We start from the raw sequence: 14,044 nt of genomic DNA, 5'->3' as shown, positions 1-14,044 counted from the left end.
ACCCGGACAGACATTTGCTTATGTAGGCCTACCCATTTCATGGGTCTGGCAAAAATAGCAGACATACAAGCTCACAGCCGAGTGCCGCGCTGCGAGCTTGTAGATCTGCTATTTTTGAAAAGTCGTGAAAATGTGTGCAAATCTTTGAATATATGTATTTTTTAAGCGAACATTTGTAACTCAAACTTTGCTTCTGGGTGGTCCCTGGAACTAAATATTTTGAGATGGGGGTCCGTGGCCGAATACATATAATTTCAGATGAAAAGGTTTGAGCACCACTGACATAGAAACGTCCAAAAAACCTTGAAATATTCAAAGACTTGCACAAATTGTCACGACTCTGTGCCATGCTGTGAGCTTGTATATCTGCTATTTTTCAATAGTTAAAGCACAAAATAATGTGTTCCCAGTCTAAATGGGTTAAACCCCCCTCCCCCTATGAAGGACATTCATGGGGGGCCCGCAGTGAATCCTTGTACCCAGGGCCCAGAATTTGGTGCGACACCCGTGCCTGTTTGCCTGTGTGGCTGCATGTTCAGACAGGAAGGCGTCACATGCCGCATGCTGTCTGTGAACAGACAGTGTGAGGCTTCTGTGTACAGTAACTACAGCATGAAAGGCTCCCACACTGTTTGTCCATATAATGGACGTGTCTGGGACAACAGGCCCGCAGCGCTAAGCCCAGGGATTTTCCAAATGAACCCGCAAGCGAAAAGAAGCGCTTGTTTTAACTGGAGCCCAGTACCAAGTACATTTTCCTTATAATGTCAATGCATTGATGTATTGACATTTAGAACGTCTCTAAAATACATACATATCGTCGCTGTCGGGTGAAAACCTTGTATGTCCAAAGCCGTTCGTTTTGCATTTTTCATTTTAAATATGATTTAAACTAGTGAAAACAGCTGATCTACAAGCACACAACGCCTCGCAGATCTGCTGTTTTCACTACTTTTGTGTGACGGCCTTGTACAATGAAGCAGGGCTTTACTTTGCGAAAGAACATACAAATTTGAAACTTGGAGATACAAGGTTTTCACCCGACAGCGACGATATTATTTAACAAATAAATTGCGTTGTGAGCTTGTTGCAGAGACCTAGTGTTGCAAAAATGCTGCCTTTTCAAGTTACAGTAATATGTTTCTCTTTCTTTCTTTCTTTCTTTCTTTCTTTCTTTCTTTCTTTCTTTCTTTCTTTCTTTCGTTGTTTAGTAATCCTGGTAAACAGAAGGCATGGATTGTTTATGTATGAACTTGCCACTATGTGAGATTTCTGAATCCATTTCGATTGCAGCCCTTTTGCACACACACTCTTTTTTTTCCTGAAAAACCCATTTAGCACTTTCTCTCCCTCCCTCTCCCATGAACCCCTTCCCCGTCATTTGTTTCTCTGCCCCCCTCCCTCTGTTATCTGAATTCCAGCTGCCTCTCTCTTTATCTCCCAGTTCCCTCATTTTGTACCCATCTCTCTCTCCCTCCCTCTCTCCCTGAACGAGTTCAGAATTGACTCCCACATTCCCTGGATAATTATTCTATATTCAGACTCCCATCATCTCCCAGACTGTCATGTGAGATGAATATCGTTTCTCCACTGTGTGCCTACTGCCTACATTCTCTTATCTTCCCCTCGGAACTCTCAGACATCATAATACTCTTTAAATGTAACGTTTCATCTAGGTTTTTCATTCAGGAATATCATTATTTATCTGTTTTAAATGTTGTGTCATACTCATTACCTGGCATCTCCATTTTCGAGCATGTCATTGTAAGCCAAGATTTTTGAAATAGCGGAAAATAGCCAATCGACTAGATCAGCTATTTTCGTTATGCAACACCATTGTACGATAGGGCTTATGTGATTAAGTACAGTAAGCTCGCCCATCCCGACACGCAGCACCCTTTTCAAGGTCTCAGGTTGTGTGCGGTGTGCAGTATCCTATCTTTCTCCAATCGTTTGTTGGAAAAGCCCCAGAAAACATGAAAGGCCAAAAGTTACTGCTTGCTTTGTGACGTAACAGCAGATCAATGATTGGGTCAAACCTGACTCTAGGAGTCACACGCGCGTGCGCCTGTGTGTGTGTGTGTGTGTGTGTGTGTGTGTGTGTGTGTGTGTGTGTGTGTGTGTGTGTGTGTGTGTGTGTGTGTGTGTGTGTGTGCGTGCGCTGCTTTTGAATATGTAATACAGGCTTTGAGGCAGTTGAAAGGGCATTGTGACACAGGAAGGAGAATTTGAGAAGAGATGAGAGAGTGGAGGAGTCAGCTTAGCTTTGCACTACGTGTGGGCGCGGGAACGGGCACGCACGCACGCACGCACGCACGCACGCACGCACGCACGCACGCACGCACGCACGGCGCGCGCGCGCGCGCGCGCGCACGCACACACACACACACACACACACACACACACACACACACACACACACACACACACACACACACACACACACACACACACACACACACACACACACACTCTACGCTTCAGGCAGGTTGAGCCCTTACACAGAGAGCAGTGCACTCTGGGAGACTTGGTACCGAGAGAAGAGAGGAAGCAGATGTGACTGGTCAAAGGTTGTTGTTATAAGCCATTTGATTCACAAGCAGCACACAATCAGAAATATGGCGTCCATCTCACATCTAATCTCTGTCTCTCACCTTGCAGCCAGACAAGAACACGTCGTCGTTGTCGGGTGGAAACCTTGTATGTCCAAAACCTTCCCTTTTTTGTGATTATTTAAAAAAAAACCGATTTAAAATATTGAAAATAACCGATCTACAAGCACGCAACGCCTCCGATGGGAGGCGTTGTGTGCTTGTAAATCGGCTATTTTCACTACTTTTGTGAGACACTTTTTTTATGATGAAGCAGGGCTTTAATTTACCGAAAAACTGGAGATACAAGGTTTCTGCCCGACAGACAGTGACGACATGCTTATGTGGAAAATGGAGGGGAAATGTCTCTCTCTCTCTCCCTCCCTGTTATACTCTGCACCCATTACTATAAAGTAGAATGGGTTCCCAACTTCCCTCTTATCCTTCCAGCGGTTGGAACACATCATCCATGCTTTTGTCTCCTATATGGCCTTGCCTATTGTAACACACTGCATACTGGGTAAATGGTACACATGCATTTATATAGCGCCTTAATTATCCAAGGCGCTTTACAATGCCCATTCACACACCAATCCAATCCAATCTACTCTATTCATAGAGCACATTTAAAACAACAGTGTTGAACCAAAGTGCTGTACACTCAGTAAGACAAAAGAAATACTAAAATACCATGAGCGAAACAATACACAACTAGAAGCAGTGCTCTTCCGAGCACAGGTCTCCACCAGGCCGTGCGTCCTGGTGGTGCTACTGTATAATAGGCCAATGTAAAAAGGGTGGCATATGTTCTTCACCTTAGATCTTTCATGGCAATCGGACGCTGCATGCATGATTTCAAGCATTGTGTTCCAAAAATGTGTTTTGCTAAAGTCTACCTGCTGGTGGCGCTATAACAGGACAATGTTAAAAAGGTAGCATTTGTTCCTTGACCTAGTGGGAATATGTGTGGCAAATGTCACGGTAATCGCAAGCTGCGTTGATGATTTGAGGCATTTTGTTAAAAAACGGAGCAATCCTGCAAACTTTGGAAGCTAATATTAGCCAATCAGGACGGATCGGACTTGATCACATGACTATAGAGATACTGTGTACCGATTTGCATGATTTTTGGATAAAATCTCAAGGATTAATATCCAAAAATGTGTTTTACATAAGTCGGCCCAAAGGTGGCGCTATAAAAGGCTGATCTGAAAAATGCGGGGCAAAGGTTTATCCTTAGCCTCTAGGGAGTGTGCTTACAAAGTTTGAAACTGATCGGTGGAGTTATAGGTAAAACCACAAATCGGGCTGTTATAGCGCCACCATGAGGCTGATTAAAAAAAAATTAAGTGGCATTTCTTCCTCGGCCTAGTGGGAACGTGTGTGCGCGATTTCATGATAATTGCACTTTGCGTTTGTGATTTGAGGCATTTTGTTCAAAACGGCTCAATCCCACAAACTTTGGAAGCCAATCTTAGCCAATCAGGATGGAATATGCAAAATCGGACAGATCCGTGTCGATCACATGACTGTCGAGATATTGCCTACCGATTTGTAGGATTTTTGGACAAAATCTGTAAGAGTAGTGCACAGAAATGTGTTTAGCAAACATCGGCCACTAGTTGGCGCTAGAAAAGGCCCATTTGAAAAATGTAGGGCAGAGGTTCTAGATTGGCATCCAGGGAATGTGTGTGCTCACTTTGGCAGCGACCGGGCCAACGGCGACTGAGATTTGGCGCTCACAAACTGCGAGGACGCACGGACGCACGCACGCACGCACGGACGGACGGACGCACGGACGGACGGACACACGGACGGAGGGGAAAACATACTCTCCCTCAGCCTTCGGCTGGTGGAGACAATAAACAGGGGGAAAACGGCAGAGGAAACCATGCAAGGCATCAATGTGCTCATGGGGAGCAATTAGGGGTTCAGGTGCCTCAAGGAAACGCTGACGCTAACTCTGGGAGAGGCTATTCCATTTTGTAAAACTGTCAGCTGTAAAGTAAGAACCGAGTTGAAAGGGGAGAATCCTGCTCAGAGATTGATCTAAGGCCCAGAGAGTATCCCTGTTGCTCTGCTCACAACACAACACTCAAGAGAAAAGACGCTGTCTTGTACTTTGCTGCATCTTGGTTTTAGCATAATTGTCTCCACCAGCCGAAGGCTGAGGGAGAGTATGTTTTCCCCTCCGTCCGTCCGTCCGTCCGTCCGTGCGTCCGTCCGTCCGTCCGTCCGTCCGTCCGTGCGTGCGTCCGTGCGTCCTCGCAGTTTGTGAGCAGCTAATCTCAGTCACCGTTGGCCCGATCGCTGCCAAACTGAGCACACACACTCCCTGGATGCCAATCTAGAACCTCTGCCCCACATTTTTCAAATCAGCCTCATGGTGGCGCTATAACAGGCCGATTTGTGTGGCCTGGTTGTTACCAGCTAATCTCCGGCGCCGTTGGCCCGATCGCTGTCAAACTGAGCACACACACTCCCTGGATGCTAATTCAGAACCTCTGCCCCACATTTTTTAAATCAGCCTCATGGTGGCGCTATAACAGGCCGATTTGTGTGGCCTGGTGGAGACCTGTGCTCGGAAGAGCACTGCTTCTAGTTAAATATGTCAAGGCAGCATTTGCCATTTGGAGGCCTGTTTCAGTACAATGCGCTCCTTTGACACAAACATGCACCATATAATCACGGTGCCCATCCATGACAATAGACTAGGGGCGGCATAGCTCAGGGGTGGAGAAACTGGTATTAGAGCACGAAGGGTATAAATCCCGAAGGGTTCCCAGTTCGAATCCGGGCTCCCCCTGAGTTAATGTCGAAGGGTCCTTGGGCAAGACTCTGAACCCCTAATTGCCTCCGGTGAGTAGGTTGGTGCCTTGCATGGCTTCCTCCGCCACCGGTGTATGAATGTGTGTGTGAATGGGTGAATGTAATGCACAATCTATGTAAAGCGCTTTGGATTAAAAGCGCTATATAAATGCACCATTTACCATTTACCATTTATAGACTACCATCTGATGCGCCCTTAAGCACCATGACCAGCGCAATCCAAGTATTAAACCCTAATGAATTATTAGGCTATAGCCATGTAACCATATCAAAAACTCCCAATAGAGTAGCGACAACACAAAAGGCCCTCTTTGGGCACCAAACTGGTGATCTGGAAGTCGGAGTTCGATCCCAGCTCAGGGCACTAAACTGCAATATGACAATATCCCGGTAACCATTTTATGATAGGATATTTATCAGATGACTTGGGGGGAGAATTGCTGACAGGAGAAGCGACTTATTGGAAAACCCTATTTATACAGTTCATGTGCTGTTCATTCTGAATTGTCTCTCCACCACTTGAGTGGACAGTCAGAGAGAGAAATAGATGTCTCTTTGCCTACAGTAAGTCTCTCTCTCTCTCTCTCTCTCTCTCACACACACACACACACACACACACACACACACACACACACACACACACACACACACACACACACACACACACACACACACACACACACACACACACACAAAACTCAACATATGTAATGTATGCACACGCTCTATGTACAGTACAGTCACACACAACTGTGCATGCAAACAGGGGCGTCACAAGGGGCTAAAAGAGGGACTGAGTTACTAGGGACCAAGGTGGAGGGGCTTGGAATTATTTTATACTTTAGCTGTGATTTCTTGTCTAGCGTGTTTGCGTTCCTTGTTTGCCGACCAGTGATGTCCTTCCTGAGGGGTGGTAGCCAATTTCTGAAGTTGGACTACGGTGCACAATTGGGTGCGAAAAGCCTCAGTGTCCCAAGTATTGTACCTCCCTCCGGACTAGGGATGGGACGATAAGCGATATTATCGTTTATCGCGATAAAATACACTCACGATAATCGTATTGTGGAGATTTAATATATCGTGATATCGTCCTCCGTCATGCACTGGGATCAATTCCCAGTGCAAAACCCTCTATAATTGGTAAAAGGTACTTATAATATACGTACTTGATACAGTCTTTTTTTCACTCTCTATCAAATGTCTTTGCCAAAAAATAGCCGAGCTACAAGCTCACAACGCATGAGCTTGTAGATCGGCTATTTTTTGGCAAATGTTCCGCCCCAGGATAATGGATTTTGATTATCGCGATAATATCGTAAATTGTGATTTATTTTGTCACAATAATCGTGATATGAAATGTTTATATAGTCCAATCCCTATACTCCGGAGAAATAAGATTTTGCAAGTCTGTGTCTGAATTCTTTCCAGTCTTTTAGTCTGGCTTCAGTCAAGGAACTGTGCCAGACTGGGACTGCATACTCCAGCACCAGACACATGTAGCCTGTGTAGATTAAAACCAATTCAGGATCTCAGAAACCCAATTTCTTCTTATTATTGTACACACATCCATGCCTTGGTTGTCCCATTCACATTTAAATATTGCTTACATCAATAATATATTCACATTTAAATATTGCTTACATAAATAATATATTCACATTTAAATATTACTTACACAAATAATATATTCAGTGTTTCATTCCTGTTGGATTACCTCGGCAAGATTATTTTCATAGCGTAGTTAAATTAAAGACATTTCATTTTGTAAAACTGTCAGCTGTAAAGTAAGAACCGAGTTGAAAGGGGAGAATCCTGCTCAGAGATTGATCTAAGGCCCAGAGAGTATCCCTGTTGCTCTGCTCACAACACAACACTCAAGAGAAAAGACGCTGTCTTGTATTTTGCTGCATCTTGGTTTTAGCATACCGGTAATTAAATATGTCGAGGCAGCCTTTGCCATTTGGAGGCCTGTTTCAGTACAATGCGCTCCTTTGACACAAACATGCACCCTATAATCACGGTGCCCATCCATGACAATAGACTACCATCTGATGCGCCCTTAAGCACCATGACCAGCGCAATCCAAGTATTAAACCCTAATGAATTATTAGGCTATAGCCATGTAACCATATCAAAAACTCCCAATAGAGTAGCGACAACACAAAAGGCCCTCTTTGGGCACCAAACTGGTGAGCTGGAAGTCGGAGTTCGATCCCAGCTCAGGGCACTAAACACTGCGATATGACAATATCCCGGTAACCATTTTATGATAGGATATTTATCAGATGTCTCGGGGGGAGAATTGCTGACAGGAGAAGCGACTTATTGGAAAACCCTATTTATACAGTTCATGTGCTGTTCATTCTGAATTGTCTCTCCACCACTTGAGTGGACAGTCAGAGAGAGAAATAGATGTCTCTTTGCCTACAGTAAGTCTCTCTCTCTCTCTCTCTCTCTCTCTCTCTCTCTCTCTCTCTCTCTCTCTCTCTCACACACACACACACACACACACACACACACACACACACACACACACACACACACACACACACACACACACACACACACACACACACACACACACAAACTCAACATATGTACTGTATGCACACGCTCTATGTACAGTACAGTCACACACAACTGTGCATGCAAACAGGGGCGTCACAAGGGGCTAAAAGAGGGACTGAGTTACTAGGGCCCAAGGTGGAGGGGCCTGGAATTATTTTATACTTTAGCTATTGAAAAAATAGCAGATATACAAGCTCACAGCGCGGCACCGAGTGCCGCGCTGCGAGCTTGTAGATCTGCTATTTTTGAAAAGTCATGAAAACGTGTGCAAAGTTTTTGAATATATGTATTTTTTAAGCAAACATTTGTAACTCAAACTTTGCTTCTGGGGGGTCCCAGGAAAAAGTAATTTTTTAGATGGGGGTCCGTGGCCAAATACATATCATTTTGGGGGTCCTTCACATGAAAAAGTTTGAGTACCACTGACATAGAGACATAGGTTTTTCAAAAAACCTTAGAAGGATTTGAAATATTCAAAGGCTTCACGATTTTTCAAAAATAGCAGGTCTACAAGCTCGCAGTGCCACGCTGCGAGCTTTTATATCTGCTACTTTTCAAAAGTTAAAGTACCCAGGGCCCAGAATATGGTGTGACACCCCTGCATGCAAAGACTCCGCACACACAATTTCCACGAAGATGCTCATATATACAGTAGCTCCCTCCGCTGCTGGGCAGACACACTTTGTAATACAATCTATTGTAGATGCTGTCACAGGTTCATGACGATATGGTTACATTCCTAGGCTATACCTTTTGCTACAGTAAGCGCCACTAGCGTTGGCTTTTAATAAGGCCGACAATAACAATAAATCCTGTGGGCTAATCATCCGGCCCGCTCCCGTTCTCTCTCTCTTTCCCCCCCTAAAGCAGTACTTAGCAAACTCCATTGTTGACAGGAATAGGCTCCATTACATGTTTTACCAGGGTAGAGATGGAGCAGGAGAAAAGGAGAAATTACGATGCACACTGTCTGTCTCTCTCGCACGCACACAAGCACACACACGTTGTGGCAACATAAACAGCTTTACATGTTTCTGTTTCCCATCCTGCTTTGGTCATCCTGACATCCTCCTCTTTATTCTCTTTTTAACGTGCAAATACTAAGAAAGACTGGAGTGAGACAAAGATGGAGAAAGAGGTGAAAGGGTTTGAAATGTTGTGGAGAGAGAGATGGAGGCATAATTAGACAGCCCAGTGTAAAAGGTCTACTCATGTTTCTCCTCGCTTGCAATAAACCCATTCTGTCAGAGGTAATTAAAGAAACCTTCAATGTTTTCAATTCTTCAGTTCTTCAGAGTCTTGCCACAGTAGAGAAGCAGGCACTCTGTATGTCCCCAAGCTTCAGTAAACTCTTCACCATTAGCAAGCAGTGAGAAGACAGCTGAAGGTTTGAATGAGTGTGTGAGAGCGTGCGTGTGATGTGTGTGTGTGTGTGTGTGTGTGTGTGTGTGTGTGTGTGTGTGTGTGTGTGTGTGTGTGTGTGTGTGTGTGTGTGTGTGTGTGTGTGTGTGTGTGTGTGTGTGCGCGCGCTCGCGCGCATGATAAACTTTTGTAAAAGTGCAAGTGTGTCTGTCGATTGATATGAAATTCTCAATGAGTGACTCCAAAGACAGCTAGTTCATTGCAAGATGTCTGCTACTGTGTGTTTTACCTCATGTTCCATATTCCATTTAAAAGATCAGTAACCACTATTAAGTCAGATATTGCCTATACAAAGCATAAAAACATCAGTATACGTAGCAAAAGTAGGAATTGAAAAAGGTCAAAAGGTATTTCAAATAAATGGAGGACAAAGTCCTTGCATTTCACAGGTAAAATATCAGATGGCAGTGATACGCCATTTCTTTAAATCAGCTCGACAGAAGTAGATTCAGGTAACATTCTCACCTAACCACACTCTCTCCCCACCCTGCCTATTCTTTCACTCTTTCTGCCTATTATTTCCCTATTCCCATCTCTCTCTCCCTCTTCCTCCCTACCCCCATTTATCCTGAGCTGTCTCCCATTTCTTCCCACCTCTCTATTATCTGATTTCTCATTGCGACCGACCTCATTTTTACCCCCTCCATCGTCCATCTTCCCTATATTCTTATTCCCATCCCTGGTGCCCGGCCCTTCTCTTTATCCCCTCCATCCACTATTCTCTCTCTCTCTCATCCCCTATAGCGATGCTGTGCCAGTGTGTGTCGGTGCTGGGGTGTGGTCCCCATTATGAGTATTACATCGAGGAGTTCTGCCTGACCAAGTTCCGGCTGGACATGGAGGAGTTGGACCAGAGACGCTGGTGCAGCTGGGAGGAGACAGTGGAGTAAGTACAGCAGGAAAAGACAGCCAGAGTGGGGGGTGTGAGAGGAGAGAGACAGTGGAGTATAGCAGTGGTTCTCGACCTGTCGGGACTCCCAGGGGGGTCCCCACATTATTTTGGGGGGGTTCCCAAAAGATTAGCTTAATGTGCAACATTGTTTTCTCACTCAACAGTAAACAAACCGACATAACGTTTAAGTGAATTGACGGTATCTGCACATTTTCTAAAGTGACATTTTAAGGACTTTTTTAATTCCTCTAAAATGACAAATTAAACATTGGCAAAATTGTCAAGGCAGACATTGTGAAAATAGCCGATCTATGTAGATCGGCTATTTTCACATTAGAACCATTTTTTTTACAAAATGTAATGCCTCAACTCCTAGTGCTCGTCAGGGTGGGGGGGGCACTCCCCAGTTAAAATATGATTATTTGGGGGGTCACAGCCTGAGAAGGTTGAGATTTGAGAACCACTGGAGTGTACAGCCGGAAAAGACAGCCAGAGCGGGGGGGGGGGGGGGGGGGGTATGAGCGGAGAGAGAGACAGTGGGAAAGCTGAGAAGGCTGCCCCGTTTCTGACAGGCAGGACACGCACGGATGCACATGCACACACACTCGCATTATCATAGTGGTGGGAAAAAAGTACTCACATTTTTTACTTAACTAAGTATCAATACATACTGCAAAGTAGAAATAAAAGTAGAAGTCCAGAATTCAAAATGCACTTAAAAAGTAAAAGTACAAAAGTATTGGTATCAAAATGTACTTTAACTACCGAAAGTAGAGAGTATTACTCATTATGCAGAATGTCCAAATTTCACAAGTTTTCGATTGCAGAAAATGTATACAAATCTTTGCATTTTGAGCCTGCAGATCTGCCATTTTGAAATGGCTGAAATGTATATAGGGATGAAGTGGTTAATGTATATTTTGTATTTTACTCAATACCTCAAAATTGTACTTAAGTAAATGTACTCAGTTACTTTACGTTTATGACTCTAGACATACTGTGTTAAGTAAATACAGTGGTGGAAAATGTACTCACATGTTTTAAGTAAAAGCACTAATACTGCAATGTAGATGTACTCCATTACAAGTAAATGTCCGGAATTCCAAATGTACTTGAGTAAAAGAATGAAAGTGTTGGCACCAAAATGTACTTAAAGAACCAAAAGTAAAAGTCCAAAATGTTTAAAAATAGCAGATCTACAAGCTCACAACGCGTCGCGATGCGACACGTGAGCTTGTAGATCTGCTATTTTTCAAATAGCCATGGTATAAAATAGGGCTAAAGTGGTGTATGTATGTTTTATAATATTATAATGTATATCTACAAAGTACTAAACTAAAGTTTTCAAATACATGTAGTGGAGTAAACATACAATATTTGGATCCGAGATGTAGTGGAGTAGAAGTAAAAGTATTGGAAATTGGAAGTACTCAAGTAAAGTACAAATACCTAAACATTTTACTCAAGTACAGAACTTAAGTAAATCTACATAGTTACTTTACACCACTGAGTAAATGTACTCAGTTACTTTACACCACTGCATTGCATTACCATAATAACGACTCCCCAACCAGATTAACACAGTACATCTTGGCCCTGCACACGTTACCCTGTGGGTCCTACAGTCAGTCGCAGGGATCCATTACAGTCCCTGCCTCAATGAGAGCACACATACACACATACCCAGCACAGCACAACAAGCAGAGGCACACACAAGCACACACACTCACAGTATATCGTGAAAACCTTGTACGTCCAAAACCGTTCGTTTTTTAGTGAAAACAGCCGATCTACAAGCACACAAAGCCTCGCACCGCGAGGCGTTGTGTGCTTGTAGATCTGCTGTTTTCACTACCTTTGTGCAACAGCCTTGTATGATGAAGCAGGGCTTTACTTTACAAAAAAACATACAAATTTGAAACTTGGAGATACGAGGTTTCTGCCCGACAGTGACGATATACTGTACCTCCATTCTCCCACCCTGCCTCATTCTGTCTCTCTCCCACGCACACACACACACACACACACACACACACGCACGCACGCACGCACGCACACACACACACACACACACGCACACACACACACACACACACACACCACAGTGCCGTGCGGAGTGTGAGACTTCACATTTGCATAATGCAATTACTCTGCAAGATTCCAAGTTTTTTGCAGTCAATTGCCACAGAATGAGCAATGATCTATTGACAGAAAGGAGATTATATTAGCGCCAGGACGCCTCGGGACAACAAAAGCCCAATAGATATCCCTCGATCCTGTCCACAGCCCCTATATACGGTATAGCAGATATAGGGGTTTGGTCACCTTCCAACAATTGATTGGAGCGTGGGTGAGAGAAACAAGAAAGGGAGCTAAACGGAGCCGTTTCCAACTTTTGTCAGGGGCCCTATGCAGGCACGTGCACACATAGACATCAAAGGGGGCTTGAGCCCCTGCCTTTTTTACCCGTCTGTAAAAAGTGCCCTCTCTCCAGACCATGAATGCAGTTTTCACTATGGTGAAAGAAATGCAAATGCCCTCTTTCCATGCCGTACCTGAAGGCAGCATTCAAAAGAATTGCCTTGTCTAAACTCTCCTGGACTTGAATGCAGCATCTTATGTTGAAAGAATTGCCCTCTCTGTGTAGAAATCCATACCACATATCCAGTATTGACTTGATTATGCTTAGTTCAGTGTGGTATGAAGTGCTGAAAATAGCTGCGACGCGTTGTGAGCTTGGAGGTCTGCTATTTTCAATATTTTCACCAAAAGGCCCTTTAGAAATGTCAGCCCCTGCCTCTCTAACATTCTCTGCACGTCCCTGGCCCTATGCATAATCTGGGTCCCCACTAGCTCAAGGAAACTGTCTTCTTTACTGGATGTGAATTATAACATCTCCCACGTCTGAAAGACAGACAGAGATACAGTATAGCATCTTTATCCAAAGTGCTTTACAATGTGTGTTCCATTTACTGAGAGATAGAGTATATCTTGTCATCTATGTATATAATGTCCTCTTCTGCCATTTATGTCCACTATACTGCCACATAGTCGCCATTCTACAGTATAGTCCTCTGACCACTTCAATAGTTAGAATGCGTTAGATGAATTAGATGTGCAACTTTGCTTGGGAAGCCGAGTTCTATGGTATGCTTACATTCACTTCATCATTATGCATTAAACCAGGGGTTCTCAACCTGTGGGTCAGGACCCCCAGGGGGGGGTCCCCAAATGATTAGCTTAATGTGCAACATTGTTTTCTCACTCAACAGTAAACAAACCAACATGAAGTTTAATTGTATCGACGGTATCTGCACATCTAAAGTGACAATTTAAAATGACAAATTAAACATTGGCCAAACTGTCAAACATTAGTGGCAGAAATTGTGAAAATAGCCGATCTGCTATTTTCACAATAGAACCATTTTATACAAAATGTAATGCCTCAAATGTTAGTGCTCGTCAGGGTGGGGGGTCCCTAGTTAAAATATGATTATTTTGGGGGTCGCGGCCTGAAAAGGTTGAGAACCACTGCATTAAACCAGGGGTCCCCAAACTTTTCTATGCCAAGGACCCTGCGCACAATATATTAGCCCGGTTTCACAATACGCCCACTCTCTCATTGTAGCAGTGCATAATGAGGCCTGTACCCTGAGGAACACCTGAATGCTGACATGTCTGAAAAAGAAAGAAAACAAAAGGACCCTGAAGTGGTACAAAAAGTCTTACATTGCAAAACCGC

The 14,044-nt window shown here is 44.0% G+C and overlaps 2 protein-coding genes across 2 annotated transcripts in view; one reads left to right on the top strand and one right to left on the bottom strand.

Moving 5' to 3' along the window:
* The window catches only part of LOC308308322 (metallo-beta-lactamase domain-containing protein 1-like), a 403,236-nt gene that overhangs the window by 159,072 nt on the left and 230,120 nt on the right, over positions 1-14,044 (bottom strand). The window lies entirely within an intron of this gene.
* The window catches only part of LOC308307614 (receptor activity-modifying protein 1), a gene marked incomplete at both ends in the record, with an annotated part of 35,044 nt that continues 31,156 nt past the window's right edge, over positions 10,157-14,044 (top strand). Inside the window, one exon of the mRNA XM_080752880.1 lies at positions 10,157-10,296. Within this exon, the coding sequence (XP_080609006.1) occupies positions 10,157-10,296 (140 nt within the window). The remainder of the gene's footprint in view (positions 10,297-14,044) is intronic.

The sequence above is a fragment of the Nannobrachium achirus genome (genome assembly GCF_963921795.1).
Source record: "Nannobrachium achirus genome assembly, chromosome: 22".
NCBI classification, from domain to species: Eukaryota; Metazoa; Chordata; class Actinopteri; order Myctophiformes; family Myctophidae; genus Nannobrachium; species Nannobrachium achirus.
The sequence above is the reverse complement of the archived record's forward strand: the minus strand, read 5'-3'. Positions and strand labels throughout refer to the sequence as shown.